General features: G+C 44.6%; 1 protein-coding gene across 26 annotated transcripts; it reads right to left on the reverse strand.

Moving 5' to 3' along the window:
• Positions 1-49: 49 nt before the first annotated feature.
• STRADA (STE20 related adaptor alpha) lies at positions 50-27,990 on the reverse strand. Of its 26 annotated transcripts, none has more exons than XM_061144343.1 (15): positions 27,862-27,976; positions 27,575-27,783; positions 24,784-24,927; positions 19,598-19,677; positions 17,464-17,521; positions 14,990-15,018; positions 9,277-9,379; positions 8,640-8,761; positions 7,083-7,191; positions 6,856-6,979; positions 4,635-4,806; positions 4,000-4,104; positions 1,715-1,956; positions 1,400-1,442; positions 50-923 (listed from the first exon to the last, which is right to left on the reverse strand). In XM_061144343.1, the coding sequence occupies exons 4-15, from the start codon at positions 19,631-19,633 to the stop codon at positions 771-773; spliced, it is 1,296 nt and encodes a 431-aa protein (XP_061000326.1). In that variant the 5' UTR covers positions 19,634-19,677; positions 24,784-24,927; positions 27,575-27,783; positions 27,862-27,976; the 3' UTR covers positions 50-770. The 26 variants fall into 26 exon arrangements, with proteins under 26 accessions (XP_061000326.1, XP_061000332.1, XP_061000328.1 ...); XM_061144349.1 differs by having other exon boundaries at positions 19,622-19,677; positions 27,862-27,975; XM_061144345.1 differs by lacking the exon at positions 24,784-24,927 and having other exon boundaries at positions 27,618-27,783.

The raw sequence follows: 27,990 nt of genomic DNA on the forward strand, positions 1-27,990 counted from the left end.
GTGTCTGAGCCTGCGTGGCCAATGCACAATGATGTCACTCTCCAGTGGATTCTCTGGAACTTTTTAATTTGTTCTGGCAATGAAACTAACATGGCATAAGAACTTAAGCCCCTCAGGCTGGGCAGCACCAAAGCAGCCAGCAGGGTTCAGTTAGATGGACTCCTGGTGGGAAAGGAAGGAGTTACCCAGATGAACCAAGGGAAGGTTTCCGGGGTCAGGGGCTGAGTGAAAGGAGGATGGACCACCCCAGCCTTAATCTAGTGCTTAAAGAGAAAAAAATACCCTGTCCTTCAGTTATCAGGGAGAGACCTGGGGAAACGGGGTGGGGGGAGGTCCCTCCATGGACCTATAGGATCTGAGAGTAGGGGAGAAGAATGGAACTAGGCTGATGGGAGAGCTGGCATGGGAATAAGTCGCACAGCTCCCCAGGCGAGTCTAACCCTGGGCTTGAACTTCACAGCCCCCATGGCCAGGACAGGACAGTGTCTCTTCCTTCTGCAGAGGTCAGGTCGCCTGAGCTCATAGGACAGGGAATTTCTGGCCCCTCCTGATCCCTGTGTGTTGGGGCTCCCTCGTGTCTCAGAAGCCTTGAAGCAGTAAAGTTTCTCTCCAAGAATTGCCTTTCCAGTCCCTAAGCAGCCAACTCTCCTGGTGGAAATGTCTTTTCTGCCTCATCTGCCCTCAGGAGGGTGGGAATGTGGCCAGCCCTTGGGAAGGGTCCCAGAGGCACACGCAGCCCAGGATGGAGAACGTGCACCTTCTTCAGAGGCTCAGAACTCCCAGTCATCCACCTCCAGCTCTTCCAGGTTTGTTACCAGGCCGAAGATCCCACTGTGATCCTGAGACTGTCTTCCTTCAAAAGTAGTGATGGGGGTGACAGGTCGGAGTAACTCAGGCAGAGCCTCTGAGGCACGTCGCTTGATCTGGGAAGGAGAGAGAGTTGCGGGTGGATCCTGTTGCTTTGAGCCTCGGGACATGGTGGGGCAAGGGACCGTGGCTCAGGGACAGACAGGCTGCTGAAGGCAGCAGGGGAGAGGAAGGAGAGCGCCTTCAGTGGGCTTTAGAAACATGGTCATGTCTGACCCGTCAGGAAAGTGAAAGTGTTAGTCATGCAGTCATGTCTGACTCTTGCCACCCCATGGACTATAGCCTGCAAGGCTCCTCTGTCCATGGAATTCTCCAGGCAAGAATGCTGGAGTGGGTAGCTATTCCCTTCTCCAGGGGATCTTCCGACCCAAGGACTGAACCCGGGTCTCCCACCCTGCAGGCAGATTCTTTACCATTTGAGCCTCCTCCAGGGAGGAGGAGACAATATCTAAAGACCCGAAACTGAGGGGACTGAGGGTGGCTGAGGCCACAAGCAAGGCGAACCACCACGGGCCCAGGGAGGCTACTGCACCTGCTTGAAGAACGAGTGGCCCAGGAGCGCGCTGGCGCTTGGTCTGCGGAGGAAGGAGAAACCAGCATCACCTCGTGCTGTTTCCAGAATCCTGCTGCTGCCGCCTTACCCTCAAGTGCCCACTCCTACTCTTGGCTCCCCAAGAAACAACAGCCAGAGTGACCCAGGCCAGCTTCCTGGCAAACCCTGTGCCACCCGCTCCCGCTGTGGGGACTTCAGACTCCTGCGGGGAACCCAGCCCTTCCCAGGACAGAGGCGTCCTCTCCAGCCCCTGCTGGCTTCCCCCAAGGCCCACCCCGAGCCCGGCAGGAGCACCTCATGTCCGGGTTGCGCTGAAGGCACTGCTCCACGAAGTGGTGGAAGTGGGGCGAGAAGGTGCGGTGGTAGGGGTGGGAGGGCGAGTCGCCGTTGGAGGTCCTGGGGGTGCTGGGGGCCAGGCTCTCGCTCAGGCCCGAGTTGGCCGCCGAGCGCGAGGTGCTCATGGTCAGCTCCTCGGCGGGGATGGTGCTGGTGTCCAGCAGGCAGGGCACCGTGCCATTCAGCTTCTCCAGCAGCATCTGGGGAGGACAGAGCCAGGGCCGGGCTGGAGGGGCCCCCGGAAGGACCCCAGGGTTCCTTTACAAGTCCACTTTTCCCCAAACACACGAGTGATTCGGGGGCAGCAAAGACAGAAGTGGGAAAAGGCCTGTCACTGTCTTACTTTGGTTTTCTCGACTCTGTACCTAGACAGACATCCATATCCCCCTGTCCGGTCCACCAGAGCTCATCTATCTGCGAGACTCACTTTTCTGAAACATGCATCTGATGCTATCACTCCTGTGCTCAGAAGCCTTTGACAGTTCTCCACATGCCCTAGGACAGGAACCCAACACCCTGGCCTGACCCATAAAGTCCCTCCTGACCTGCCTGGGCTTCCTTCTCCAGCCATGCCACCTGGCAGCCCTGCAGAAGCATTCATACTTCAGCCATACAACTATCTCCTGTCCTCAGATTCTGTTCTTTCTTGACTGGGTCTGTCACAGGCTGTTCCCTCTGCTGAAAAGCTTCCTTCCACTGGAAGATCCCATTCTTCACCTGCTGCTGCTGCTGCTAAGTCACTTCAGTCGTGTCCGACTCTGTGCGACCCCATAGACGGCAGCCCACCAGGCTCCCCGGTCCCTGGGATTCTCCAGGCAAGAACACTGGAGTGGGTTGCCATTTCCTTCTCCAATGCATGAAAGTGAAAAGTGAAAGTGAAGTCGCTCAGTTGTGTTCCACTCCTAGCAACCCCATGGACTGCAGCCTACCAGGCTCCTCTGTCCATGGGATTTTCCAGGCAAGAGTACTGGAGTGGGGTGCCATTGCCTATTCTTCACCTAGTTAATTCCTATTTGCCTTCAAGTCTCAAGTGTCCCCTCCCTGAAGCCTCCCCGGGTTCCCTCCTCTAGAGCTGCCCTCTGGCCACTCTCCAGCCGTCCCTGTCCCCACGGGGCAGGCCATCTGTGGGTTCAAGGAGAGGCTTACTCAGTGGGCACAACCCCCCCCTCCCCGCCCCAGGTCTAGATCATGCTCCAGGAACTTGGGCCCCAGGTAATCCTTGCACAAATGACCCAAGTCCACTTCCTAGACTTGGCAAGACCTGGATAAGTCTCTTCCCTGAGTCCAGCTCCAAGGGAGACAATGCAGACTCCTGGCTGCATGTGTGCCGAGAAGCCAAGGGAAGCAGGCAAGTTCAAAGGGGCATGAACAGGGTGGGAGGTGGAGAGAGGTTCAAGGAGGGAACATGTGTACACCGACGGCTGATTCATGCTGATGTACGGCAGAAACCAACACACTATTGTAAAGCAGTTATTCTCCAGCTAAAAATAAGTAAATTAAAAAAAGCTGGGGGGAGCATGAACGGAAGGAGGCTGAAGGTTGCAAAGGTACGGAGTGGAACGTGGTAGCACTGAACCTGAGAAGTCTAATTCTAAATTAGAAATCAGCCTTCTACACTATCACCGACTCAATGGACATGAACTTGAGCAAACTCCGGGAGATGGTGGAGGACAGGGAAGCCTGGCATGTGGCAGTTCATGGGTTGCAAAGAGCTGGACATGACTTAGTATCTGAAGAACAACAGCTTCCAGGTATACTGATCAAAGTGAAAAAATAAAACATATTTTATAAACTTAAAAAATTTCTCAGGGACTTTCCTGGTGGTCCAGTTGGTTAAGACCACACTTCTACTGCAGGGGGCATGGGTTCAACCCCTGGCTGGGGAACTAGGATCCTATGGGCCATGTGATGCAGCCAAAAATTGGGGGGAAAAATGTCAGCTTAAAAGTAAAAAAAGACTCCTGGTATGTGGGCTCCAGGCCTGTGATTATGAGCAGTGCTTGCTTCTGTGACCCCCACCTCCCAGGCTCCATTTCCACCGCAGTTATCACAGACACAAGTAAATGGTTACACAACTACCCCCCCTGCCCCCCCTCCCCCATACACTGGGGCTCTTGAAGGAAAAGCCTGGGTTGTTCATCCTAGCATCTCAGGCTGGTGTCCAGAGTGTGGCAGGTCCTCAACAAGCGTGTGTGGGAGGCAGACAGGAAAGGACAGAAGGAGATCCCTGGCTGCAGGCTCACCTGGGTGGCAGGCATGTCTTTAAAGGGGACGTGGCCATTGGCCAGCTCACAGGCCGTGATTCCCACGCTGTAGATGTCAGACTTGGCATCGTAACCCTGGAGATTCTGTATCAGGAGAGAAGAGCCACAGGTCACTCCACTGGAGCCTTGGTCGTTGTTCTTAGACAAAGAAGCAGGTGGAAACTGTCCCCAAATCGGGATGAGCTGCAGGGCTTCCCTCACCTGTACACTCAGGAGTCGCTGCTATTTCAGGAGGAATGAGTGTCTGGCTGAAGCCATGTGAGAGCAGGAGGAAGTGCTCTGCTTAGCGTAAGGATGCAGAGACAGCACCAAATGTTTGAGCATTTGCTTCCTGTAAGATGCTTCCCGTAAGATGGGAGCATCTCTGAAGGGAGCCTGAGTGCAGCTCAGGACCCCCCAGGGGTAATGACATCACCTTCCAGGGACACAGCACACCTGTGCTGCGAGGGGCCTCCCAGGTCTACCGGCCAACAGGGGAGCCTGCTCTCCAAGAACCCCCCACTCCGCTCAGAAGCAGAGGGCACCCCCCATCCCTAGAACTTCCTGAAGGCCTCCTTGGGGGGGCGGTATCACGAGTCAGTTGGGGCAGGGGCTCCTGAGATCCAGGCACCAACCTGCTGGAGGACCTCCGGGCTGAGCCAGGGCAGAACCTTGATGCTGTACTTGGGGAAGTCGTGGACCACACGCTGCCGCTGCCCGTGGCTGATCATGCTGAGGTTGCTGCGTAAACCCGACAGGTAGACCTTCCCATCAGCGGAGATCAGAACGTGGCTGGCTTTGACGCTCCTGGGGGGTAGGGGGTGTGTGTTACCAGGCGGCAGAGGAGGCCCTCACAGCACAAACCTTTGTCTTCACACACTAGACCCAGTCAGCTCTCTCCCCTGGGGCGTGTATTATATACATACATACAGATTATTGCTTCCCTGGTGGCTCAGTGTTTAAGAATCCGCCTGCCAAGTAGGAGACTCAGGTTCGATCCCTGGGTCAGGAAGACCCCCTGGAGAAGGAAATGGCAACCCACTCCAGTATTCTTGTCTGAGAAATCCCATGGACAGAAGAGCCTGGCAGGTTACGGTCCATGGGACTGCAAAAGAGTCGGATGTGACTTAGCCACTAAACAAAATATACATACATATGTGAGTACAGATATACATACATATTATATATACATGAACGAACATGTATTTTTGTGAAAAATTTCAAACATACGTAGAGAGAAAAAGCATCATGACCCCATTTACACATGACCAGGTTTTAAAACTTATCTGTTTTGTTCAAGTTCTCTTTTATGCTCACAGACCACTGCTTCCTCTAGTGTCTTCCTCCACTGCCTTTAATCTGTACTTTCTGTTTGTAGGTGTTCTCATAAAGTGGATTACTGCTTCGCACGCATCTTCTGTTCTGACCTAATGGTACTGTGTTAGGCAGCCCATGTTTCAGGGTTATGTTTCTGAGCCCCATTGGGTTGCCAATGGTATACACCTCACTGTTGCTTTTAATTGCTACCTGCACTCTGGAGTGGGGTCTGACATTTACTAATCCATTCTTCTAGCACTCGTACTGTCTCTAATCAGCACGAATGTGAACACAAATGTCTATACACACAGCCCCTGAGGTGCCTGTGGGAGGGCTTCTTTGGGGGGTGCACCCAGAGGGTAGCCAGCACCGAAAGCCCCCGTTCTGAGTGACCCTGGCTGCGTGGGGTCACCTTCTACCATGAGGATGGGAGACCCACCTCCTCACCACACTGGTCCTCACCCAGCCTCTGAATCCCTGCCAGGCCCCCCACAGGCATAAGGTGACATCACCTTGTTTTCATTTGATTTTCTGATTCTTGTTGAGTCATGTCTGACTCTTTGTGACCCCATGGGCTGTAACCTGGCAGGCTCCTCTGTCCATAGGATTTCCCAGGCAAGAATACTGGAGTGGGGTGCCATTTCCTACTCCTGGGGATCTTCCCAACCCAGGGACCAAACCTGAGTCTCTTAGGTCTCCTGCATTGGCAGGCGGGTTCTTTACCACTGCGCCACCTGAGAAGCCTCGCTAGAGTGTCTGTTCATATGACCATTATTAGGCTTTTGGGTTCTCTCTTGTATAAACTTCATATCCTTTGCTCATTTTTCTATTGCTTTGCTATCCTTTTCTTATGGATTCACAAAATCGGTTTTGGACAAAGATGAACAGCTTTCACACTCTAACTCCTTTCTTAACTTTGTCCCTGGTGCCCTGTAGTGGAGAGAAAGCTTTAATTGTGATATAATCAAATCGAATCCATCCTTTTTTTTTTTTGCCTTAATGTTTTGCGTGTATAAAACATTTAGAAGTTATGGTACGCCTCAGGTCACAAAAATATTTCCTTGCATTTCCTTCTATGTAAGCCTAGAGCTTGCATTTAGGCCTTGAAAACATCTGAACTGCTCCTCTGCACGTGGAATTAGGGAGAGGTCCTGGTTGTATCATCTTCCCTACCCCGAACTGCTTCTCCCAGACACCATCTCCTGAGCAATCTGTCTTTTCCTGAGCCTCCCAGCTGAGGGCTGACTCGGGGGAAGCACACCCCAGCAGGGGTGCTCCAAGGAGGGAGGGGGTGGGTGCAGAGGCCCACGTTGGATAGTCGGTCCCCTCACACAGTACTCAGGAAAAAGCTGCTCGGTAAAGAGAAAGTCAGCAGCTTCAACACAGACAGGGCAAATGCTCCGCGCCCCCAGCAGAGGCACGGACAGGACTCGCGCCTCGATTTAACCTCTGGCTTCACTGACTTCAACCGTTTCTTTGGGGGCTCACGACCCCAGACACCGCTCGTGTAGAGGGTGAGAGGCCTGCGAAAGCAAGCACCTGTGCACGTAGCCCATGTGGTGGATGTAGTCCAGGGCCTTGAGCGCCCCCTGCAGGATGTAAGCGATGGCCAGCTCGCTCATGCCGTCCATGAAGTGCGTGCAGATGAGGTCCTTGGCCGAGCCTGAGAAAGAGGGCGGAGGGGACAGGGAAGGGCGGTAGCGCATGAGCGAGCTGCCGGCAGAGCGCTCTGAACCCCTCTCCGCCAGGACCCCCTGCCCACTCACCGTATGCCATGAACGACGTGACGACCCACAGCTCGTTGTCCGCAATGAAGGTGGCTCCGTAGGGCAGGATGTTGGGGTGGCTGAAGAGTTTAGAGACGTGGAGTTCCCCCTGCAAGCATTGGTGAGCTGCAGTCAGAACCAGGGGGCAGCGACTGCCCTGGTGGTCCTGTGGCTGAGACTCCACACTCCGCAACGCCAGGGGCCCAGGTTTGATCCCTGGTCAGGGAACTCAATCTCACATGTCGCAACTTACAGTTCACATGCTGCAACTAAAAGAGGCTGCATGCTGCAACTAAGACCTGGTGCAGCCAAATAAATATTAAAAAAGAACCAAGGGGCACCGAGGAGAACGCGCAACATGGTGGCAGCGTGGACACTACGGGGACCTAGAATCCCGGGAGCAGCCGGGACTGGGATGAGAGGAGCCAGGCTCTGCTGTCTCTGCAGGGAAGTCAGCCCTGCTCCACCAGCGTCTGCCTAACTCGGACTCTGCCAGCCAATCCTAAAGGGCCTGAGAACCATTCCCCACCGCCAGGGCAACTGCTGAGCCAGCAGAGGGTGGCAGCACTGCCTCGGAGACATGAAAACAAACTGCAGACTGAAGACTTGGGAAGTTAAAAGCTTAGCTCAACTTCAAGGGCCAAGGCACAGAACTCCTCTTTAAGATAATAAAACAACAACAACAAAAAATGTTTTCCTATTACAAAGGAAAGTGCTGTTAGAAATGGAAACACAGAAACAGCGCATTAAGAACAACTACTAAACATTAGAAGAGATTTCTCCAGCGACCTCAGGTTGAGAGCTCCCTTCCTCAAAAGCAGCTATAGAAAGTTTAAGACTGATGGAATTCTAAAGTAAATTTGGAAAAAAGATGTGAAAAAAAAATTGGACAAAAGAACTGCAGAAACTCCAGGGTCCTGGCCTCTGGGAAATGAGCCAAGGCCAAACAGCCAGCCCCCTCTAACCTATCCACAGCTCTACAGAAATGAAGAAAAGAATCACAGAGCCCAATGCGCTCTCAAACAAACTCAGGTATCTTTTTTTCCAAAAAACTGAGCTAGGATTGACTTTCTGTCCCACCCTGAGACCCACAAAACTACTCTGAACATATGAACTGGTATTAGAGCACCTTCGGATGAGTTGAATTCAGAAAAACGCTGTAATTGAAGAAGGGGAAGGGGCCCAACCAACTATACTTAAAATACACTGACTCAGGCCCTTGTCCCTGCACCAGAAAAGACTGTCTGTGTGTGGAGCTTGTCACTTACTAGTGTGTGTGACCAGGGGTGAGTTACTTAGCCTTGCTGAATAATAGATACATGAATAAATGAGCCACAAGGAGTCTCTAGAGAAGAGGGAAATATACATCGGGCTGAGCAGTGCTACAGAATCCTTAATACCAGATGTCCAAGATTCTTCACTGAGAGCTTCCTTAACTTCTTGGCTTGGTCTACCTTCGTTTCCTGCCAGCTATTTCAGAAGACAGATGTAAACATGCCTTGTAATGACTACTGGGACTAAGAGCCCACCCTCCAAGTGTCAATCATTTCTGATTACCTGTAAGAACGTCACCATCTCGTTGGAGCAAGCCTCGAGGTCAATCCTTCGTACCGTCACATACTCCCCCGTTGGTCTGTACCTCGCTAGATTCACTGTCATCAGGTCCTCGAATCCTTTGCCTAAAAGAAAAGAAGGCCGTAAGCAGGGACAAGAGCAACACCAGCTTTCATCTTCTTTAGAGAGACTTGATTTTAGAATGAATACATGTATGTGAGTAACTGAAGCGCTTTGTTGTACACCTGACATTAACACAACATTGGAAATCAACTAGTCACCAATTAAAAAAAAAACAAAAAGACTTGATTTTAAAAGAAAATTCAAGTTAGAACTTTCACTTCTGTCTTGATTTTTTCTTCTTCTATCAGTTCCTTCTCAGACAACTATTCTAACTGATGATGGTCCAGGACACCAGGAGTGTGCAGGAAAAACTGAAAAAGAGCTCCTCTCCTGAAAATGTGATTGATCTCTTTCTCCATACCTTGAAGAAGAAAACCACAGAAGACCCTGCCCCAAAAAGCCAGTTTTGTCACCACACATCCTGCTAACTGGCTGACAGCTTCTGGCACACATTCATCTGAGGATGCTGAAAAGACTGCTGCGGTCCCCTGGAGCATGACAGTCCTCTGGACATTACCTATAACAGTGAGCAGCTCATAACACCCTCCCTCTGGCAGGAAGCTACTCATGATCTCCGGCTTAGAGAAGGATGCTATCGACTCCGAGCTCGCCTCATTGGTCTAAAGGAAAAGAAAAACAGGTTAGTGAGAGAAACTTGGGGGCAGGGGCGGGAGTGGGGAAGATGGTAATTCAGACCCACAAGGAGACTGGCATCTAGACAAACATACAAATTTGGACTGTGGAGCAAAGAAACAGTTCCAGCACTGTTTGGTGAGAAAGGTAAAACCGCAGCAGTTCAGTGCAGTCACCAGCACTAATATTAAGAATATGTGTGAGGCTAACTACAAACAGGGGTGGGGATGAGGGCCAGGTGTCGCTGACCGTTGATTTGCTTGTCCTTCCCAACAACTGGCTCATCTCATAGCTAAAAGCTGTGGCTTTAGCTGGCTCATAGCTAAAAGCTCTGAAATTCTTACCTGGGAAAGGATGTCCAGAGAAAGGCTTATTTAGAAAAGAGAAGGGAGATGGGTGGGTAGGGGGTTCTCTTGGATGTCCAGCTGCAATAAGGGCCCTATTTTTAAGATCCTGATGAAAAAAATTCCCAAAGATCAAACGTTAAATCTCACTACTGCCCATAAGAGGCTCCCTCTTTAGCAAACCAAGAGGCCAGCCAAGGGATTTTCCCTGGCAGTCCAGTGGCTAAGATGCTGAGCTCCCAATGCAGGGGACCCAGGTTCAATCCCTAGTCAGGGAACTAGATCCCATAGGCCACAGCTAAGAGTTTGCATGCCACAACTAAGACCCCGTACAGCAAAATAAATTAATTAAAAAAAAAAAAGAGGCCAGACCAGTCACTCCCTTCCAAGGGGAGCTAGAAAACAGCAAACACATGGGGCTACGGGCAGGGAACAGAGCCATCAGGTCTTGGCCATCATCCCAGGGAGCAGAAGGGACCCACTCCCCGGGCCCTGTGCACTTCAGCTGCAGATGAAGCTGGGTCTCAGCCACTTCGGATGCGGGCATCACAGGTGAGGTCCTGATGAGAAATGCCCAAAAAAGTAAACGGCAGGCCAATAGCTCTTCCTTCAGTTCAATAGGCTCAGTGTCCTTCTTCCAGATCTAAATTTATCTGTATGATTAGGGACCATCAGTACTCTTCTCCTGGATCCTCTTTTCTTCAGATGTGTGTCTAACTGAAACGAAGACTCTTAGACCAGCTCGCATTTCATAGGCTGCATTCATAAACCTGCCCTCTGGTTAGGAAAAGGTCTTCGAAGACTCGGAGGCTCTTGGCTCAGCATGAGCCAGCAGAGTGTGTGAGCTGAGAAATGTTCTGGCATGCTGGTATCAGCTTGTGGAGGGTCCCTGACGTTTGAAACACATCTGCTTGCAAAACAACTGATGCTGCCGGTGGTGCAAGAAACCAAATGGGGTTTTGTCTCCAGCAGCGCTTCACTAAGAGGAACCCAGTCAAGCAAAGTTAAGCCTTGTCAGCAAAGTGTAGTTTTCATTTAATCGACTTTATATGTCTAAGATTCACTAATATTGTATTTAACCATACTGTGTAATATTCATCTTATGAACAACTTCAGTCTATCCTTCCAATGCTGATGGGCTTTTGGGGTTACTTTTCAGTCTGCTATTATGAACTGTGCTACTAAAAACACACTCGAATGGGTCCCTTGACACATACATGCAGGAGTTATGCTAAAGCTTACACTGATGACTGGAACTGGAGGTCAGAGAGTATATGAACATTTGACTTTAGGAGAAAAATGCCAAACTGGTTTCTAAAAAGGTTACATCAGTTTACACTCTCGCCAGCAAGACTCTCCCTCTTGTCGACCCAGCTTTTCCTCAACACTTGGTATATCTGGACTTAATTTTTGTCAGTCTCTCTGTGAGTATGATTTACATTTCCGACTGCTAATGAAGTTGAGCATCTTTTCATGTATTTATTGGCCATGTGGATTTTCTCCAGAGTGAAAATGCCTTTGTCTCTTGTCCATTCTTTTTTTTTTCCCCATTCTTCTACAATTTTTTGATTTCCCCAAAGTAGGCCCCATGGAACACTGATCCTAGCAGTTAATGCATAAAAAACAGTCTACACATCCAGTTAAGTTACAACATGCAGCACACTCCTTCTCATGGACAATCACAAGAGATGCACGCATGTTAAAGGCTTTGAGAAGTTCTGTAGTTTGACAAAGACTAACACTGTTTAACCTAACATACTTCTCAAAGATGCCTTGTGTGTCTCACATCTGTTAAATCTGGGGGAAGATAATTCAGGGAAGGGAAGCAAAACATATGGGATAATGCTAAGACTCAAGGCTTAGGGGCCAGGGAGAGGCTGAACTTGACCTCAGTCTGTCACTTGTGCTGTGACCCTGGGCAAGTCCCTCTGACCCCTGGGATCTCCGTTATCTCATCAGTGGAATAATTCCCACTTCACAGAGTTGCTGTGACAATGAGATGAGATGAGATGAAACTTACAGAGCTCAGCGCTGCTTGGTGGATCACAGGTATTCAGTAAACATGAGTTCTATTCTCCCTCTCCTGCTGTCTACTTGTTAGTCATGCTCCTGTTCTACAAAGAAGATGGAACAGAGAAGATGGAGAAAACAGAGACTCCTAAATAGAGCTTGAGCCACAGTTAAGGTTGGTTTACTTTTGGTTTTTGCATGTAGCTGTGCTTTCAGATGCTCTGAAAACAGATTCCAGGATCACTTAACAGCCACTGCAGCTTCTTCAGAGCCTCATCTGCAGACCAGACACCGGTTACTACATGCCAGGTGCCTCACGCAGCTGAGAGAGATTCAGACCATCAAGGAACAAAACGGAGTAGCAATCTGAGCCAAAAGCCTACGTGGAGAGCTCCGAGGGAGGCGACCCCCAGCTGCGGAGCATCTCAGCGGCAGGGTGCGCTCCTCAAGGAGAGAGCCATCATAACGTTGAACCTGGAACCCACTACACATATTCTCACTCTGCTTCACTGTTTTCTCAAGTATCAATCTACCCTCAGGAAAATCAGCATCGCCAGTTAACAGAAAACCCAGGGGGTGCTTTCAGACCTAGCCCCTACTCTGGCCTCCGAGGACCCACCTGACTCAGCCGCCGCCTACTTCCCTGACTTCGTCCCACACCTCACTGCCCGCGCTGCACCTCACCCCCGCAAGCAAGCGGTCATAGCAAATGCACGCCAGCCAGCCCTTTGTCTGGGTCACTCCTGACCTGCTCCTTCCCTGCCCTCACCATCTTCTCGTCGATGCTTCCTCCTCACCTCCGAGGCTGCAACTCAATGTCATCTATTCTAGTCAAAGGAAAGCAGGCACCCAGTCACTTTATCATGTCATCTCGCTTCATTTCTCCCCACTGGGATCACTGTGATTTTCTCTGTAGTGATCACTGCAGTTTATTTTGTCTACTGTCTTGTCTCCTCTGCTAGAATACAAGCTCCGTGGAGACAGGACCTGTCTCTTATACAACCATGTTGGCATCTACTTAAAAAAGAATCATTTATGGGACTTCCCTGGTATGGTGTGGCCAAAAAAAGGAAAAAAAAAAAAAAGAAAATTTAAGCCAGCATTTGAACTCAGGAGGTTTTCTGCCCATGACCTTGTTATTCCCATGGGTTGAAGAGGAGAAACAAATGTACCAGCCCGTTCCATTGGAGACGGTTCAGCATACAGACCTAGACTGCGAACGCTAGTCCTCCTACGACACACTCCCTAGCTGCTCTGTTACCGGGGGAACTTTACAGATCAGAATCTGACACCTGCATGAGAGAAAGTACTGTGTATTTTAGCAGCTAGCAATATGGCCCCGATGAGAACAAATCTAGAATGACTGTGTTTTAAGGTCTCTCCTCCGACCTCTATGCAAAACGCCTTATGCTTCTCTAATTTGAAAAAGAGGACTATGAAAGACAGTTGAGTCCTGAGATAAATTTTTTTTTACACGCATTTTAAATAATTCCCTTTGGAAAAACTACCGATGGGATACTTTTTCTTAAAACTACCCATCTCCCCTTTTCTTGCCAAGAGTGCATATAAGACATACTATCTATGCACTAAAGTCACACTTCTGTTGAGCCTAGGTAAGGAATGATTCATTTAATTACTGATATGATTAGCTTGTGACTTGACAAAATGCAGTATTTCAACTGTCTTTGTTGACTACAGAAAAGTACCTTTAAGTGTTTTAGAAAATGAAATTCTTTAGGTAACCGGGAATATGAGTGAGTTCCCTGGGCAGTTTGGAGTTTTATGAAATGAACTAGTGCTGACTGCTGTGGGCCCTCTACCATTCTGTCCCAGCTCCCTGGAAATGACCCTAACATGGAGGATTTCTGCATTGTGCGTGTTCTACGGTCTGAACTCAGGGAGAAACTGATCTTTATTTAGGAAAACAAACAAAGGCAATAATATTTCTAAAGGAAGAGGTTTGGTCTGATTTTCCCACAAGAAAGGCAGGTTAGTCCATTATACTGTTTCAGATTTAGACAAGGTCAGAATTCAGATGAAAAGGATGAGATATGAAGTCCATTCTCTTTAAACATAGCATGCCATAGTTTTACTGGTGTAATGTGTAATCTCAAATTGCCTGGAGAAAGAACTAATTCTATCAAAGTCTTCTCTTAGTTTCCCCTACCGTGAAAAGTATTTTGTTCATTCTGAAGCATTTGAAAAATACATAAGCTACTGATATCGAGAAATAACCATTAAATAACTTTGTTTAAAGAATATAAAACAATGAAATAAAGCACACAGAGACTAGTTATCTATGAAATGCCCAACAAATAAGTACATCCAACCCCCCACAGGTTTCACACAGGATGACTTCTGGTATCAAATCAGCAGCTGGGGAAATATAAACACTATATACACTGGCACTGTACTCTGGAAAAACACCTAACTGCTCGTGCAGGGCACGTTTTTGGTCTCCTGACTGGAAAATATTCAGATCTGATAGACAGGCATTGCCAAGCAAGCTTTACTCAAAGATAAACTCCTAAAAAAAATAAACTAGTCAGCAGCATTATCTTTCACCCACCTCGGAGTTGCTTGCAAAAGGCACAAAGGTGGTCATTGGAAAAGAGGAAGAAGTCTATGGAGAAAAGAGCTCTGATTCTCTCTGCATAAGACTCTGATTCACCATATCAGAAACAGCTTGGTTTGCTGCTGTTATTCCCATTGGTAAAATAAACTAGAAGAGTCAGAAGTGGGGCAGGATTCTTAAAACTTCTGCCAATAAAATAATACATTTTCTGTTTTCTACATTAAAATCTGGGGTTTTGTTTTTAAAGTAGATTTGAAGTCCTGCCTTATAATCTAGACAGAGATCTATATACTCTCTGTGGACTGAAATCTATTATTAATTGACTAAGGACAGAAAATATAGTACCACTAGTTACTGCAAGATAACCACGTTAGATTGTTGAAACTTTCTCTCTCTTTTTTTTTGGAGAGGGCGGCCAGGTGATTGGGAGGGCTAGGAGGGGGAGGAGAGAGAAAAAGTGCCTGAGATGTTTTTTCAGTTTTCAAAGTACACATCAGAATCTCTCCGGGGTGAAACCTGAGTCTCCACAAGAAGAATGATATTGCAAATAAAACTCAAGGGCAGATGAGCAGAAATGTAAAATGATAAGCCAACCAAAAAACCAAACGGAGCTCCACAAATCAATTCCATGCAACAGCCATGGTACAAAAGCCTAGGAAATCACTTACTTTTCTCCGAGTGTCACCCGGAGGCTGCTCTGGAGTAGAGAAATTGGTTGTTGGCATTTTGTGTTTTTGGCAGAAGACACACCCACATGCAGAACAGCAATTACTGCACTTAAGACTACATTTATTAATAGAAACCACTTAAGTCATTATAGCAAAAACTGCCTGCAGTGTTACATATAAACACACACACACACAGAGATCCACAGCAAAAATGCTGCAGATACATGGGCTTTTAAACATGAATCTATGGCTCTTCAAAACTTGGCAAGACTCTTATTCTACGGGTATTCTTTACTGACTATGACTCAACTGCTATAGTTTCAGTATATACAATTACTTTCCATCAGCATGCAATATTACTTTCAATAGGCTGGTTTCAGAGTCTTACACTTTTATAAAAACTCATTATAAAATTATAGACATTGTTGGTGATTTCCCAGGGAGTACAGGAAATAAAAAATAGATTTGCCCCAAAAAAAGAAGTTTTAATACAGCAACCTGTGTTTGTGGGACCATTACTGAGTTTGATTCTTCAGTCAAATACATTCTGTTCTGAATGAAAATAAAGCAGGGGCTTTTGGGCCCTCTGCTACGCCTGGTGAACATAAATAAAGCAAATGACAGCTTAAATAACTTTCTGCTCCAAAAGATGACAACTTCTGTATCTATGCTTTTTATTTTCTCCATTCTGAAAAATAATCAAAGTAAAGATTCTAACTGTAAAGGACTGGAATGATTACACATCTCCAAAATATCTGCAGAGTAAATTAGCCTCAATTTATCAAAATAAGATTTTTGTGTGTGTGCCATGGATCAGTTTCCTGGTATACAAATGGCAGGAGTGGTTGCTTAAGACAGGCTTCTTACAGTCAGAGATAAGAAGCCAGGTGAACAGGTGAAACGAAATGAAACCCAGTCTTCATAGAGCAGAAGGCAAATCCCAAGCTGTATCAACATGAATATACACTTTATTAAGCCGTAAACGATATACAGAACAATTTCTTCATCCTCCTCAAATCAGAGACTAGGCAATTATCAAAAGACACCCAGAAATCCTACACTCAAGACACCGAAATCAAAATCCATTCATCTAATTCACATAACCAGAATATTTTAAACTAATGTAAACTGGACTTTCAACTCAATTTTCATCAATGCCAGTGTTTACTTTAAAACCATCGTGTTACCATTAGTGATGGGAAGAAAATGAGAATGGGAGCATTTCTGTTCCATAAGCCTTGCCTTTATTGTGTAGATTATTTTTATTCTTTACAATCAAAACAAAAATAACTCGTTTTTCTAAACTCTCATTTGTCCTGTATACAACCCTTCGACAAAGTTCATGAATAATTCAACTCCAGAAGTTTTCTGAGTGGCATTAGGGAAAATAAATTAATAGGTACCACCTGGTAACTAACGTGTTTTGAGTTTTCAATTACTCAAGTCTTTCAGGGTATTTTGGATCAGTTAACCAACATACAATCTGATAAGCCATTTCTTTAGCTGCTGCTGCTGCTGCCGCTGAGTCGCTTCAGTCGTGTCCGACTCTGCGGGACCCCATAGATGGGAGCCCACCAGGCTCCCCCATCCCTGGGATTCTCCAAGCAAGAACACTAGAGTGGGTTGCCATTTCCTTCTCCAGTGCATGAAAGTGAAAAGTGAAAGTGAAGTTGCTGTCATGTCCGACTCAGCGACCCCAAGGACTGCAGCCCACCAGGCTCCTCCGTCCATGGGATTTTCCAGGCAAGAGTACTGGAGTGGGGTGCCATTGCCTTCTCCGTTTCTTTAGCTATAGGAGCTAAAGTGAGTATCTGTGGTGTTCAGACACAAAGAATGGGGCTTTATTACTATTATTTTTATAGAAAAGGAATTTTCCTTGCCTTCAATTAAGATCACAGTTCCCAAAACAGCTCAATTTGACCAAAGGGAAGGGGTTGGGTCTATTAAACCTCCAAATTGCAAATCTACTTTACTTTGAATCAACATTTAGAATTTACAATAGGAAGTTAGTGCCTTTGTCCTGACAGATTTTTTTCTTTAGTCTCTTTTTAAGTCTCATGAAAAGATGAGTCAACTAGATTCATCAGTAAAACCATAACTTTTATATCACTGCTACCTCTGTCCTGACCATAATTTTATTTTTTAAATCTTCAAGGCTAGAGGCTTTTAAACACCTACTTTTTTCCTTTTAAGTATTTCAACTCGACAAATACTTAAGAAGAAACACGTGTGCTTTTAAGTAAATACTGGCTTTTTAACAATCAAGACAGGCCAAGGACAACTAACTGCTAGATTAGCCCTCAGATTTGGGGGAAACCATGGATTCAAAGAAGAGCCAAATAAATATAAAAGTGTAGCCAAATAAATATAACAACTTGCCCTTGGAATCGCTAATGTCTATAAATTGATTTTAATCAAGAAAAGGGTAGCGATATTTATCCTAAAGTGATGGCTAAAAGCCATACTGTACTTACCTCCAAATAGTTCCAAATCTCTTAAGCCCTCAACAATGAACTTTTCCGAGACCCACCGCTAAAGAGGAAAACCCCAGAGAGAATTAGTACTTCTTCCAAGCCACAAAAAATTAGCGATCAGCCATTAGAAGGACAAAAATACAACTATGAAAACTGAATCATGCAGTATAGTTAGGCTACATTATTAAGGAAAAGTTTTTAAAAGGAACTGGGATTCAAATTGGCTGAAAACAACAGATTAATTCCTTGCTCTATTCTTGTCTAATTTGGTGAGCAATTCTTAAATCTGACAGATGACAGGTAGCACTGGCCCTAGTAATAAGGAATGTTTTCGTCCTTCCTGTATATAAAACTGCCTTTGGGTCGCATCTTAGTCAGTCCACGGCTGTCTACTATAAATGTTTTGGGTCATTACTGCCAATGTGAAAAAAATATGATGAATTCACAGCACAGAAAACAGGGATGAAACAGGTTTTCACAAGCTCCTAGTAGTTTGTAAAAGGAATCAGCCAGCTACATATTCTTTCATCTGGTAGGAGTTCTAAAGACATCATCAACATTTAAATTTTCTACCAAGTTTATGAGGACTGAACTAGCATGACTGATCTATGGTTTATATAACTGGCCTATTTCAAATGAGTATGGGTTTCCATCATACCATAATCAGAGGTCTGGTTTCACCTGAATCAGGTTGAGAGAGAAAAGCAGCTCATACATAAAAGCAAAGGGAACAAGGCTGCAGTTCACTTAAGGGCTGGTATTACTTTGAATCAACATTTAGAGTTTACAATAGGAAGTTAGTGCCTTCCTGTGTGTGTGCTCAGTCGCGTCTGGCTCTTTGTAACCCCACGGACTGTAGTGTAGTCCGGTAGGGTCCTCCCTCCATGGAGCTGTCCAGGCAAGAATACTGGAGTGGGCTGCCAGTTCCTTCTCCAGGGGATCTTCCCCACCCAGGAATCGAACCCACATCTCCTGCACTGGCAGGTGAAAATCTTTACCACTAGTGCCACCAGGAAGCCCACTGGCTTGAGGGTATTCTTTCCACTGGGTAGAGTACAGGCCAAGGAGGGATTCTGTAATTTTTTACCCTCTTAATAGCAAAGTTTATTCTTTCCAATATAAACTATTCTTATCCACATAAACAGAAGAAAAAAGAAGGAACATTCAGAAATAAGTTGCAAAAAAAAAAGTCGCATAATATGGACTATGAATTGAAACTATACCATCATTCTCTATCCTTCTGTATCAGTTTTTTCCAAGTAAAAAAGCAACACCCTAAATAAAAAACTTGATATAAAAAATTCATATGCACTGTACCACAAAATATAATTTACACCTTAATATTTAAAGAAAGTAGTATATTCAGGGAATTCCCTGGTGGCCTAATGGTTAGGATTCCTGAGCTGTGGCTCAGGTGCAATCCCTGATCAAGGAGCTGAGATGCCACAGGCCACAAAGGGGGATGGTCCATTCACAATGTCTCATATTACACATACACTGTTAAAGAATTTAAAATGATTGCTACCGCATTTAAATACTTGATAATAAATAAGACAGTCTTTTACGAAATCACGGACACTAAACACAGTATTTGTTCCTGAGGTCATTTTAGCTAGTGAAGTTCTCAGGTGTAATAACATTTTTCAGTCTTCAGTTAAAACCTATGATGGCAGTTCCTTGGCAGTCCAGTGGTTAGGACTCTGTGCTTTTACTGCTCATGGCCTGGGCTCAAAAAAGTGTTCCAATGATTACAATTTGATGCTGACTTTTAAAACCCACAAACTCTCTGAAAATTTGCAGGAAACAGGCAGATCATTAGTGGGTGCATATCTACGATGAAAAAGGCCAGCAACTCATTTAATGCATGACTGATACTCATAAAATAAGCTACCTTGTTTCTTCTCTATCAGACAAGCTGGTGGGCATGTTATATTCTGTGTCTCTGGTCAGCCTGTGCCTGCAAGTTCTGTTCTTTGGAGTGGAGGCTGCAATACCTGCTTGACTTTCTACATCTCTCACTTCTATATGATTCTGAGCATCACATTAAAAAAAAAAAAAAGTCTACAATATCTGCTAAAACACACTGCTTTTCAGAAAATAAAAATAGTAAAGGCAGAAGAAGAGAAACACTCACCCTAATTCGCTCTGGTTTACTTACAAGAAAAGACATGAGTTCCTAACGTGTAGACCTACTTCAATTTCAAAAATTTAAACCTAAAAGGAAAATAGACACAAGTTGTTAGTCAAGTCTGCTTTTGTAGAAATATTTGTTGATTAACAAAAACTGAGTCTACCATTCAAAGCACTGAACTAAACCTACAAATTGCTAGACTGTAAAGACATTTTAGAGAAACTTTCAGTGACAATAAACCTGGATGTACTATAGCCAAATACATTCCAAAATACTGCATCTCTGTAAGGAAAATGAAGTTTGTTATAGGTTTTTAAAAAAAAATTTTTTTAATTTCTCTTGACCCCTTTGCAGAAGCAATTACCTTTAATTCTTTTGGTTGTTTACCCTTCTTTTTAATCATCACTTTTACATGTTGTTTACATGTGATGACATACCCATTTCAGACATTTATCTACTAACTTCCCACCATGGTAGGTGAAAACTAAGCTCTCCTCTATCACCTGCACCCTACTTTCCTGCCTTCATTCTCCCAACATAGTTCTGACATAATTTTTGGTTAAAACCATGGTCCAAATTTACATTACTATGACTACACCAACATGGTTTTTGCATGCTAAGTTGCTTCAGTCGTATCCAACTCTTTGTGACCCCCACGGACTGTAGCTGGCCAGGCTCCTCTGTCCATGGGATTCTCCAGGCAAGTATATTGAAGTGGGTTGCCACCTTCTCCTCCAAGGGATCTTCGTGACACAGGGATCGAACTCATAAGGAGTCTCTTATGTCTCCTGCGTTGGCAGGCAGGTTCTTTACCCCTAGTGCCACCTGGCAAGCCCAAGGACTTAGTTCTTAGCAGAGGCAAACAGTTAGAGATGACTATGTCTTTTGTCTTATACACTAGTTCTCCCACCACACCCCCAGCAGAGTTATTAATTGCCTCATTTTTTCACTTGCTTGTTTTTCCACGTAGTTATTAACTTTTTCAAAATACCTCAACAGTTCTGCTATTAGTCTTATCAATGTATTTTTCCATACACTCAAACTCATTCATTGCAATTTCTCCCTGGAGACTGCCTTCCTGAGGCCCTCCGTCCTCTGGCTATAATCTAGACTAGCTGAAAAGTTGGTGGCATTCAGCCTTTTTAATGTGGAAATGTGGGTCTTCCAATTCTGGGGAATATTATTTTTGTAGCAAGAAATAGCAACAGAAATTCTAATAGTTAAAGGTGTATTTCTAGGATTATCCACTAAAGTTATATTTCACTCCTACTTTACAACTTTCTACTTTCCAGGAAACTTCTTCAAACTTTATTTTCCAACCTTTTTGCTAGGTTTTATATTTTTGTTACCCATTTCCAAGACCTTTTGCCACTTCTCAAATGTATGTTTTTTCATGTCATCCTGATTTCATGTTTGCTATTTATAGTTAAGAATTTATATCTAGAATGGCTAAAAGCATAATACATCATGACCAAGCAGGGTTTAGTTCAGGAATAAAAGATCAGTTTAACATTAAAAAATGAATCAACATACACAAAACAGTTTTTGAAGCTGCTCGCAAATAAAGAACCACCAATTTTAAGGCATTTTAAAAAATGATGTAATTTTATCTTACTGAGTAAACAAGTAAAAATACAATCATTTCAATCGATGGAGAAAAACCATCTAACAAAACTCTACACTAAGCCACAAGTTTAAAAAAAAAAACTCTTAGTCAACTAGGAATAGTCGAAAAGGAATAGGATAGAAATGGGATTTACCAAGTCAAATTGGTAAAAGATATGTATAAAAAATTTATACCTAACATCTATTAATAGTAAGAAGAATGAACGAATTTCCTCTAAGGACAGAAATAAAGCAACAACGTTCTTATCACTTCTTTTCATCACTGTACTAGTGGTCTTGGCCAATGCAAAAAGGCAAGAAGAAATAAAAGGCATACAGGTGGGAAAAAAGGATGTAAAATTCTTTATTCATAAACAACAAAACTGTATACATAGAAATCTAGTGGAAGTCGCTCAGTCGTGTCCGACTCTTTGCGACCCCACCGACTGTACAGTTCATGGAATTCTCCAGGCCAGAATATTGGAGTGGGTAGCCTTTTCCTTCTCCAGGGGATCTTCCCAAGCCAGGTCTCCCGCATTGCAGGCGGATTCTTTACCAGCTGAGCCACAAGGGAAGCCCAAGAATACTGGGGTGGGTGGCCTATCTGTTCTCCAAATCTTCCTGACCCAGGAATTGAACCAGGGTCTCCTGAATTGCAGGTGGATTCTTTACTAACTCAGCTATCAGGGAAGTCCTACATAGAAACCTATGTATTCTACAAAAAAAAAAAAAAAAATCATTATACTTAAGAAAATTAATTTATAAAGATCAATTATAAAACCCAGTTGTATTTCTATATATAGCAACAACCAATCAGAAAATGAAATTTAAAAAATATCATCAATAAACCAATGAAAACATAAAATGATTAGGAATAATTTTAATAAACTATGAGTAAGACCTGTATGTTTAAAATGATAAAACACTGCTAAGAGAGATTAAAGATGATATAGATAAAAAAGATATGCCATGTTCATAAAATGGAAGACTCAATATTATTAAGATGTCAATTCTCTCCAAATTGATCTACAGATTCAGTGCAATGCTTATCAAAATCCCAGCAGACTTTCAAAAGAAATTGATAAGCTCAGGCTAAAACTTACATGGAAATATGAGGGACCTAAAAGAGCCAAAATAATTTTGAAGAAGAAAGTCAGAAGACTTTTATTACCTGAACTCCAGACTTACTTTATTGCTATAGTAATCAAGATGGTGTACTTTAGTCTAAGGATAGATATATGGGTCAATGAAACAGAACAGAGAACCCAGAAACAGACCCATGCATATATGGTCAATTACTTTTCAAGAGAATGGCCAAAGTAATTTTATGGGAAAAAACAGCCTGGATACAACTTGATATTTATTTAGAAAAAAATGAACCTCAATGCTGACTTTATATTGCACACAAAAATTAACTTGAAATGGATCACACAACTAAAGAAAAAGTTAGAACTACTAAAGAAAAGAGAGGAGAAAATCTTCATGATCTTGGGATAAGCAGAGATTCAAAAATAGACTGTCAAGAGCATGAAACATAAAAGAAAAATATGACAAATTAATCTTTATCAAAATTTAAAATGTCTGCCTTACAAAGACAGACCACTAAGAAACTGAAAAGATTGGGAGAAAACATATTCTGTGAGCATGTGTGTGTATCTAAAAAGGACTTTATATACAGAATTTATAGAGAATTTCTATACTCAATAATAAGACAACCCAGTTTAAACAATGGCAACAGATCTGAACAGAAGATAAAGGAGTGGCCACTAAGCACATGAAATGATGTTCAACATTACTTGTCATCAGGGAAATAAACATAAAGCCACAATGAGATACCATTAAACACCCACCAAAACGGCTAAACATAAAGACTGACAATACCAAGAGTTGACAAGGACATCAACCAGCTGGAACTCTCATACATTGCTGGTGGGAATGCAAACAAATACGGCCCCTCTGGAAAATGGTTTAATAGCTTCTTTCTCAATAATTCTGCTCTAGGTCATCTACTCAAGAGAAATGAAAACATATCTTCTCATTAACTTGTACATGAATGTTCATAAAAGCAATATTCACTATAGCCCCAAGTTGAAAACAATTCAAGCATCTACCAACTGGTAAATACATTTTAAAAATGTGGTACAGGTCAGGCAGCAACAGTTAGAACTGAACATGAAACAGCAGACTATTTCCAGATAAGAAAAAGAGTACGTCAATGCTGTATACTGTCACCCTGCTTATTTAACTTATATGCAGAGTACATCCTGAGAAACGCTGGGCTGGATGAAGCACAAGCTGGAATCAAGATTGCTGGGAGAAATATCAATAACCTCAGATATGCAGATGACACCACCCTTATGGCAGAAAGTGAAGAAGAACTGAAGAGGCTCTTGATGAAAGTGAAAGCGGAGAGAGAAAAAGTTGGCTTAAAGCTCAACATTCAGAAAACTAAGATCATGGCATCAGTCCCATCACTTCATGGCAAATAGATGGGGAAACAGTGGCAGACTTTATTTTTCTGGGCTCCAAAATCACTGCAGATGGTGATTGCAGCCATGAAATTAAAAGACGCTTACTCCTTGGAAGAAAAGCTATGACCAACCTAGACAGCATATTAAAAAGCAGAGACATTACTTTGCCAACAAAGGTCCGTCTAGTAGTCATGTATGGATGTGAGAGTTGGACTATAACGAAAGATGAGCACTGAAGAATTGATGCTTTTGAACTGTGGTGTTGGAGAAGACTTTTCAGAGTCCCTTGGACTGCAAGGAGATCAACCAGTCCATCCCAAAGGAGATCCGTCCTGAGTATTCACTGGAAGGACTGATGTTGAAGCTGAAATTCCAATACTTTGGCTACTTGATGCGAAGAACTGACTCTAATAAGACCCTGATGCTGGGAAAGATTGAAGGCGGGAGGAGAAGGGGACGACAGAGGATGAGATGGTTGGATGGCATCACTGACTCAATGGACATGAGTTTGGGTAAACGGGAGTTGGTGATGGACAGGGAGGCCTCGCGTGCTGCAGTCCATGGGGTTGCAAAGAGTTGGACACGACTGAGCGACTGAACTGAACAGACACCAATGTAATACTATTCAGCAATAAAAAGGGACAAACTGCTGACATAAGCAACAAAAAGTCAGACACAAATCTACATACTATTTCCATTCACATAAAATTCTAGAAAAAGCAAAAATATGACAGAAAGCAGGTCTTGGTTGCCTGGACCCAACAGTGAGATGAGGGACCAACTTCAAAGAGAAACACAAGAACTTTTCAGGGTGATGGAAAAGTTCTGTATCTTTATTGCATGGTGGTTATATAACTATACTTCTCAAAACTCAACAAACTGTACACTTGCTATAGGTGTATTTTGTTACAGGTATATTATACCTGAATAAAGCTGATTTTAAAACTAAAACACTAAAATAAATACTCAGATGTGCTTTTTAAGAATCTAGAAAAAAATCTGCTACATTTCCATTCTTTTTTTCAGGTGGGCTAGGCTTGTGAGGGGCTTCCCTGGTGTCTCAGCTGGGAAGAGAAGACGATGACAGAGGACGAGATGGTTGGATGGCATTACCAACTAGATGGACATGAGTTTGAGCAAGCTTCGGGAGTTGGTGGTGATGGACAGGGAAGCCTGGCGTGCTGCAGTCCATGGGGTCACAAAGAGTCCTACACGACTGAGCGACTGAACTCTGAAGGTTGTGAGGGATTGTATAATCTGCAAAGAGATGTGAGAGGAGGGAGGTGAAAACAAACCAGAGAAAGGAATGTTAGTTAGAATCCAGTATAATGAAAAAAGGAAAAAGAGGGAATCCAGTTATTCTGGGCCACATCTCTGGTGATAAGAACCTGTGGAAGAACGAATATTGAGAAATGGATGGGGATGGGTGGGAGGGAGGCTCTAGAGGGAGGGGATACATAAATATAGTTATGACTGATTCGTGTTGTTGTAAGGCAGAAACCAACACAACATTGTAAAGCAATCATCCTCCAGTTAAAAAAAACAGATGGATAAGGAGAAAGAAAAATAAGTTAGTAAGGACACCATAAGTCATTGAGTCTGTCCTCCACTCTTTGGAAGAACAGCTTTATAAACACCTGGATATAAGGTTATCAAGTCTCTGCTTGAAAACTTACTACCTAATCAGGGAACCTGTTCTACTTGTGAACAACTCTGATGACTTTTTTATTTTTGGTGCCTGAGTAACTGCAAAGAGTAGTGTATCAAAGACAAACTAGAAAATGTCAGAGATGGAAGTTATTTTGGTTGGAAAGATGAGTTTGTTTTTAAGTTACGCTGCAATTAAGGAAACAGTTATATATCCCAAGTGGAAATAGCATTTAGTTAGAAAAGTAAGACTGATGCTTAAAAGAGGGGTTAGAAATGGCTATGTGGACTTGGGAGTCAGTAGCTAAAGCTCTACGAGTGATAGAAATTCACTTTAGAAGAAAATGCTGAAAAAAAAAAAAAAGAAAATGCTGAGAGAAAAGCAGAAAGCTGGGAAGTAAGCCTTGTGATAAGTTCATATTTAGGACATGGAGCTTCTTAAAGGACATGGAGCATCAAGGCAACCGACTTCCCAGATGGCACAATAGTAAAGAATCCGCCTGCCAATGCAGGAGAGGAGGATTTGATTCCTGGGTCGGGAAGATCGCCTGCGGCAGGAAACAGCAACCCGCTCCAGTATCTTTGCCTGGAAAATTCCACAGACAGAGGAGCCTGGCGGGCTATACAGTCCATGGGAGTCACAAAGAGTTGGGTATGACTAAGAACAACTTCAAAGGCAGGTAGGAAATGGAACCCAAAGGAAAAACTTGAAAGATCCTGCTTCCCCTCGTGGACCACTTACACTTTCCAATCTATTCATCTTTTGCCTGTCCTTTTGCTACAGGAAGTCCTACCAGACTGCCCCACCCCACCTGGGTTAGATGCTTGGCCTCTGTACTCAATCCTTATATATACCACTCTCTCAACGGCCTCTTTATCATTTTCCGTCACTAGAGAGTCTGAGAAGGCAGGGAATGCATCTTGTTTACTGCTGCATTCCCAGGGGCTACTGTGACCAACACTTAATATGGACACTCTTGTGTCTGTTAAATTAATAATAGTGAAAATAATCAAAGCAGCAGACACTTATGGTGAACTTAGCATGTGCCAACATCTGTCCTAAATGCTTCATGGAGATCAGCTCACAACAAGTTATTATTGATCCTCGTTTTACAGATCAGGAAATTAGGAATAAGAGAGGTTAAATGCCCAAATTACACAGACATGGGATTTCCTTCGCGGTCCAGCTGTTAAGACTCCCTGCTTCCACTGCAGGAGGAGCAGGTTCAATCCCTGGTGGGGAACTTAGATCTCACATGCTGTGTGACATGGCCAAAAAATTAAAAAAAACACAAAACAACAACGAATAACTGAAGTTACACAGGCAAGTAATAGAGGGCTGATTAGGTCTATTCCAAAGCCTGTGCTCTAGAAGCTGTAAGTGATAACAGAGAAACTTAGGGAGAAGCCTCAAGACTGAGTGTAAAGATGTGATGACTGAAAAGGCATCATCTGATTTGACAACACTGACCAGATGCTAAATGGTATAGAAAGGAAAATTTATTTACGTTATCAATTTTTCTTCTTCCCCTATTTTTGTCACTGGTTTTCTAAACTTCTTCCATGTCTGGGATTACAACTATAAACACTGCATTTGGGTCACAACACCTCTAAGAAATCTAGTTAAAGGGCAAACAGATTTAACCAGTTCAACACTTTATCTTATGGCTGAATAGGCTCCTGGCTTGAGGCAGATAATCAGAAAAGATTTGGTTTCTTCACCTTTCAGGGACAACACACAGTGTTGGCGATCTCTAAAGAAAAGCATAGATCAGTCAAAGAAAAAGTGTCTTAATGCCACAAAAACATACTGGAATTCGGTTCTACCCCAACAAATGTTACAATAAGAAAAGAATCAATTGGCACGTCTTTTCCTCTTTGGGAAGAAGTTCGAAGATAGTAGAATACCTTAACAGAAGGCTGGGCAGAGAAGTTGGTTCCCCATTTCCTGAAAACTTGAACAATTTTATTTAACCACTCCCCTTCCCTCGAGCTCACTTCCCTACCCCCATACCGCATCTCCACCCCAAGGTGCTGTGGGCACTTAAGCATTTTGGAAAACAAGACAATTAGAAGCTCTATTTAGGCTGATTCAGGGAATACCTGAGCTCTGTCCTTACGAGGGCTTGACCTACTGCTGCCTGTCCCGCCTGGGAAGAGATGCGGATGCGGGGGGCGCAAATGGGGTGCGGGGAGAGGATATGCCTCCTCTTCGCTACATCAGGACAAACTGTCACCTGGGCCCCAGGTTTCCCACCTGGAAATCAGGGGGGAAGGGGAGAGGGAAAGCAGGCGCTCGCCTCTTCCGCCCGGCAACTCCGCTGCGGTGTCTCCGGGCCAGGCCCAAGCCTATTCTCTTCTCGGGCTACAGCCCCTCATTGCGTGAATCGAGAAGGATTCGGGTGCAAAGGGGGCTCGCGGAGGACGAGGGAGGCGAAAGGTGGCCGCTCTGATGAAGGCCCGCCCCTGAGGAGATGGAATCGGCGTCAAGGCGAGGAGGAACTGATCCCCGGAGCGCACCAGGCGGCCCCGCCAGCCCGGTACCTGGTCCTGGAGTCAGCAAGCAGTCCCGGCCCAGTCTCAGCTCCGCCTCCTTGGTTTAAGGCCGCGCTGCCGCCAGGCCGGTTGCTGGGAGGGAGGTACGCAACGTGCCATGCGCAGTAGAGGGACGCG

This window comes from Dama dama, chromosome 5 (assembly GCF_033118175.1).
Source record: "Dama dama isolate Ldn47 chromosome 5, ASM3311817v1, whole genome shotgun sequence".
NCBI lineage: Eukaryota > Metazoa > Chordata > Mammalia > Artiodactyla > Cervidae > Dama > Dama dama.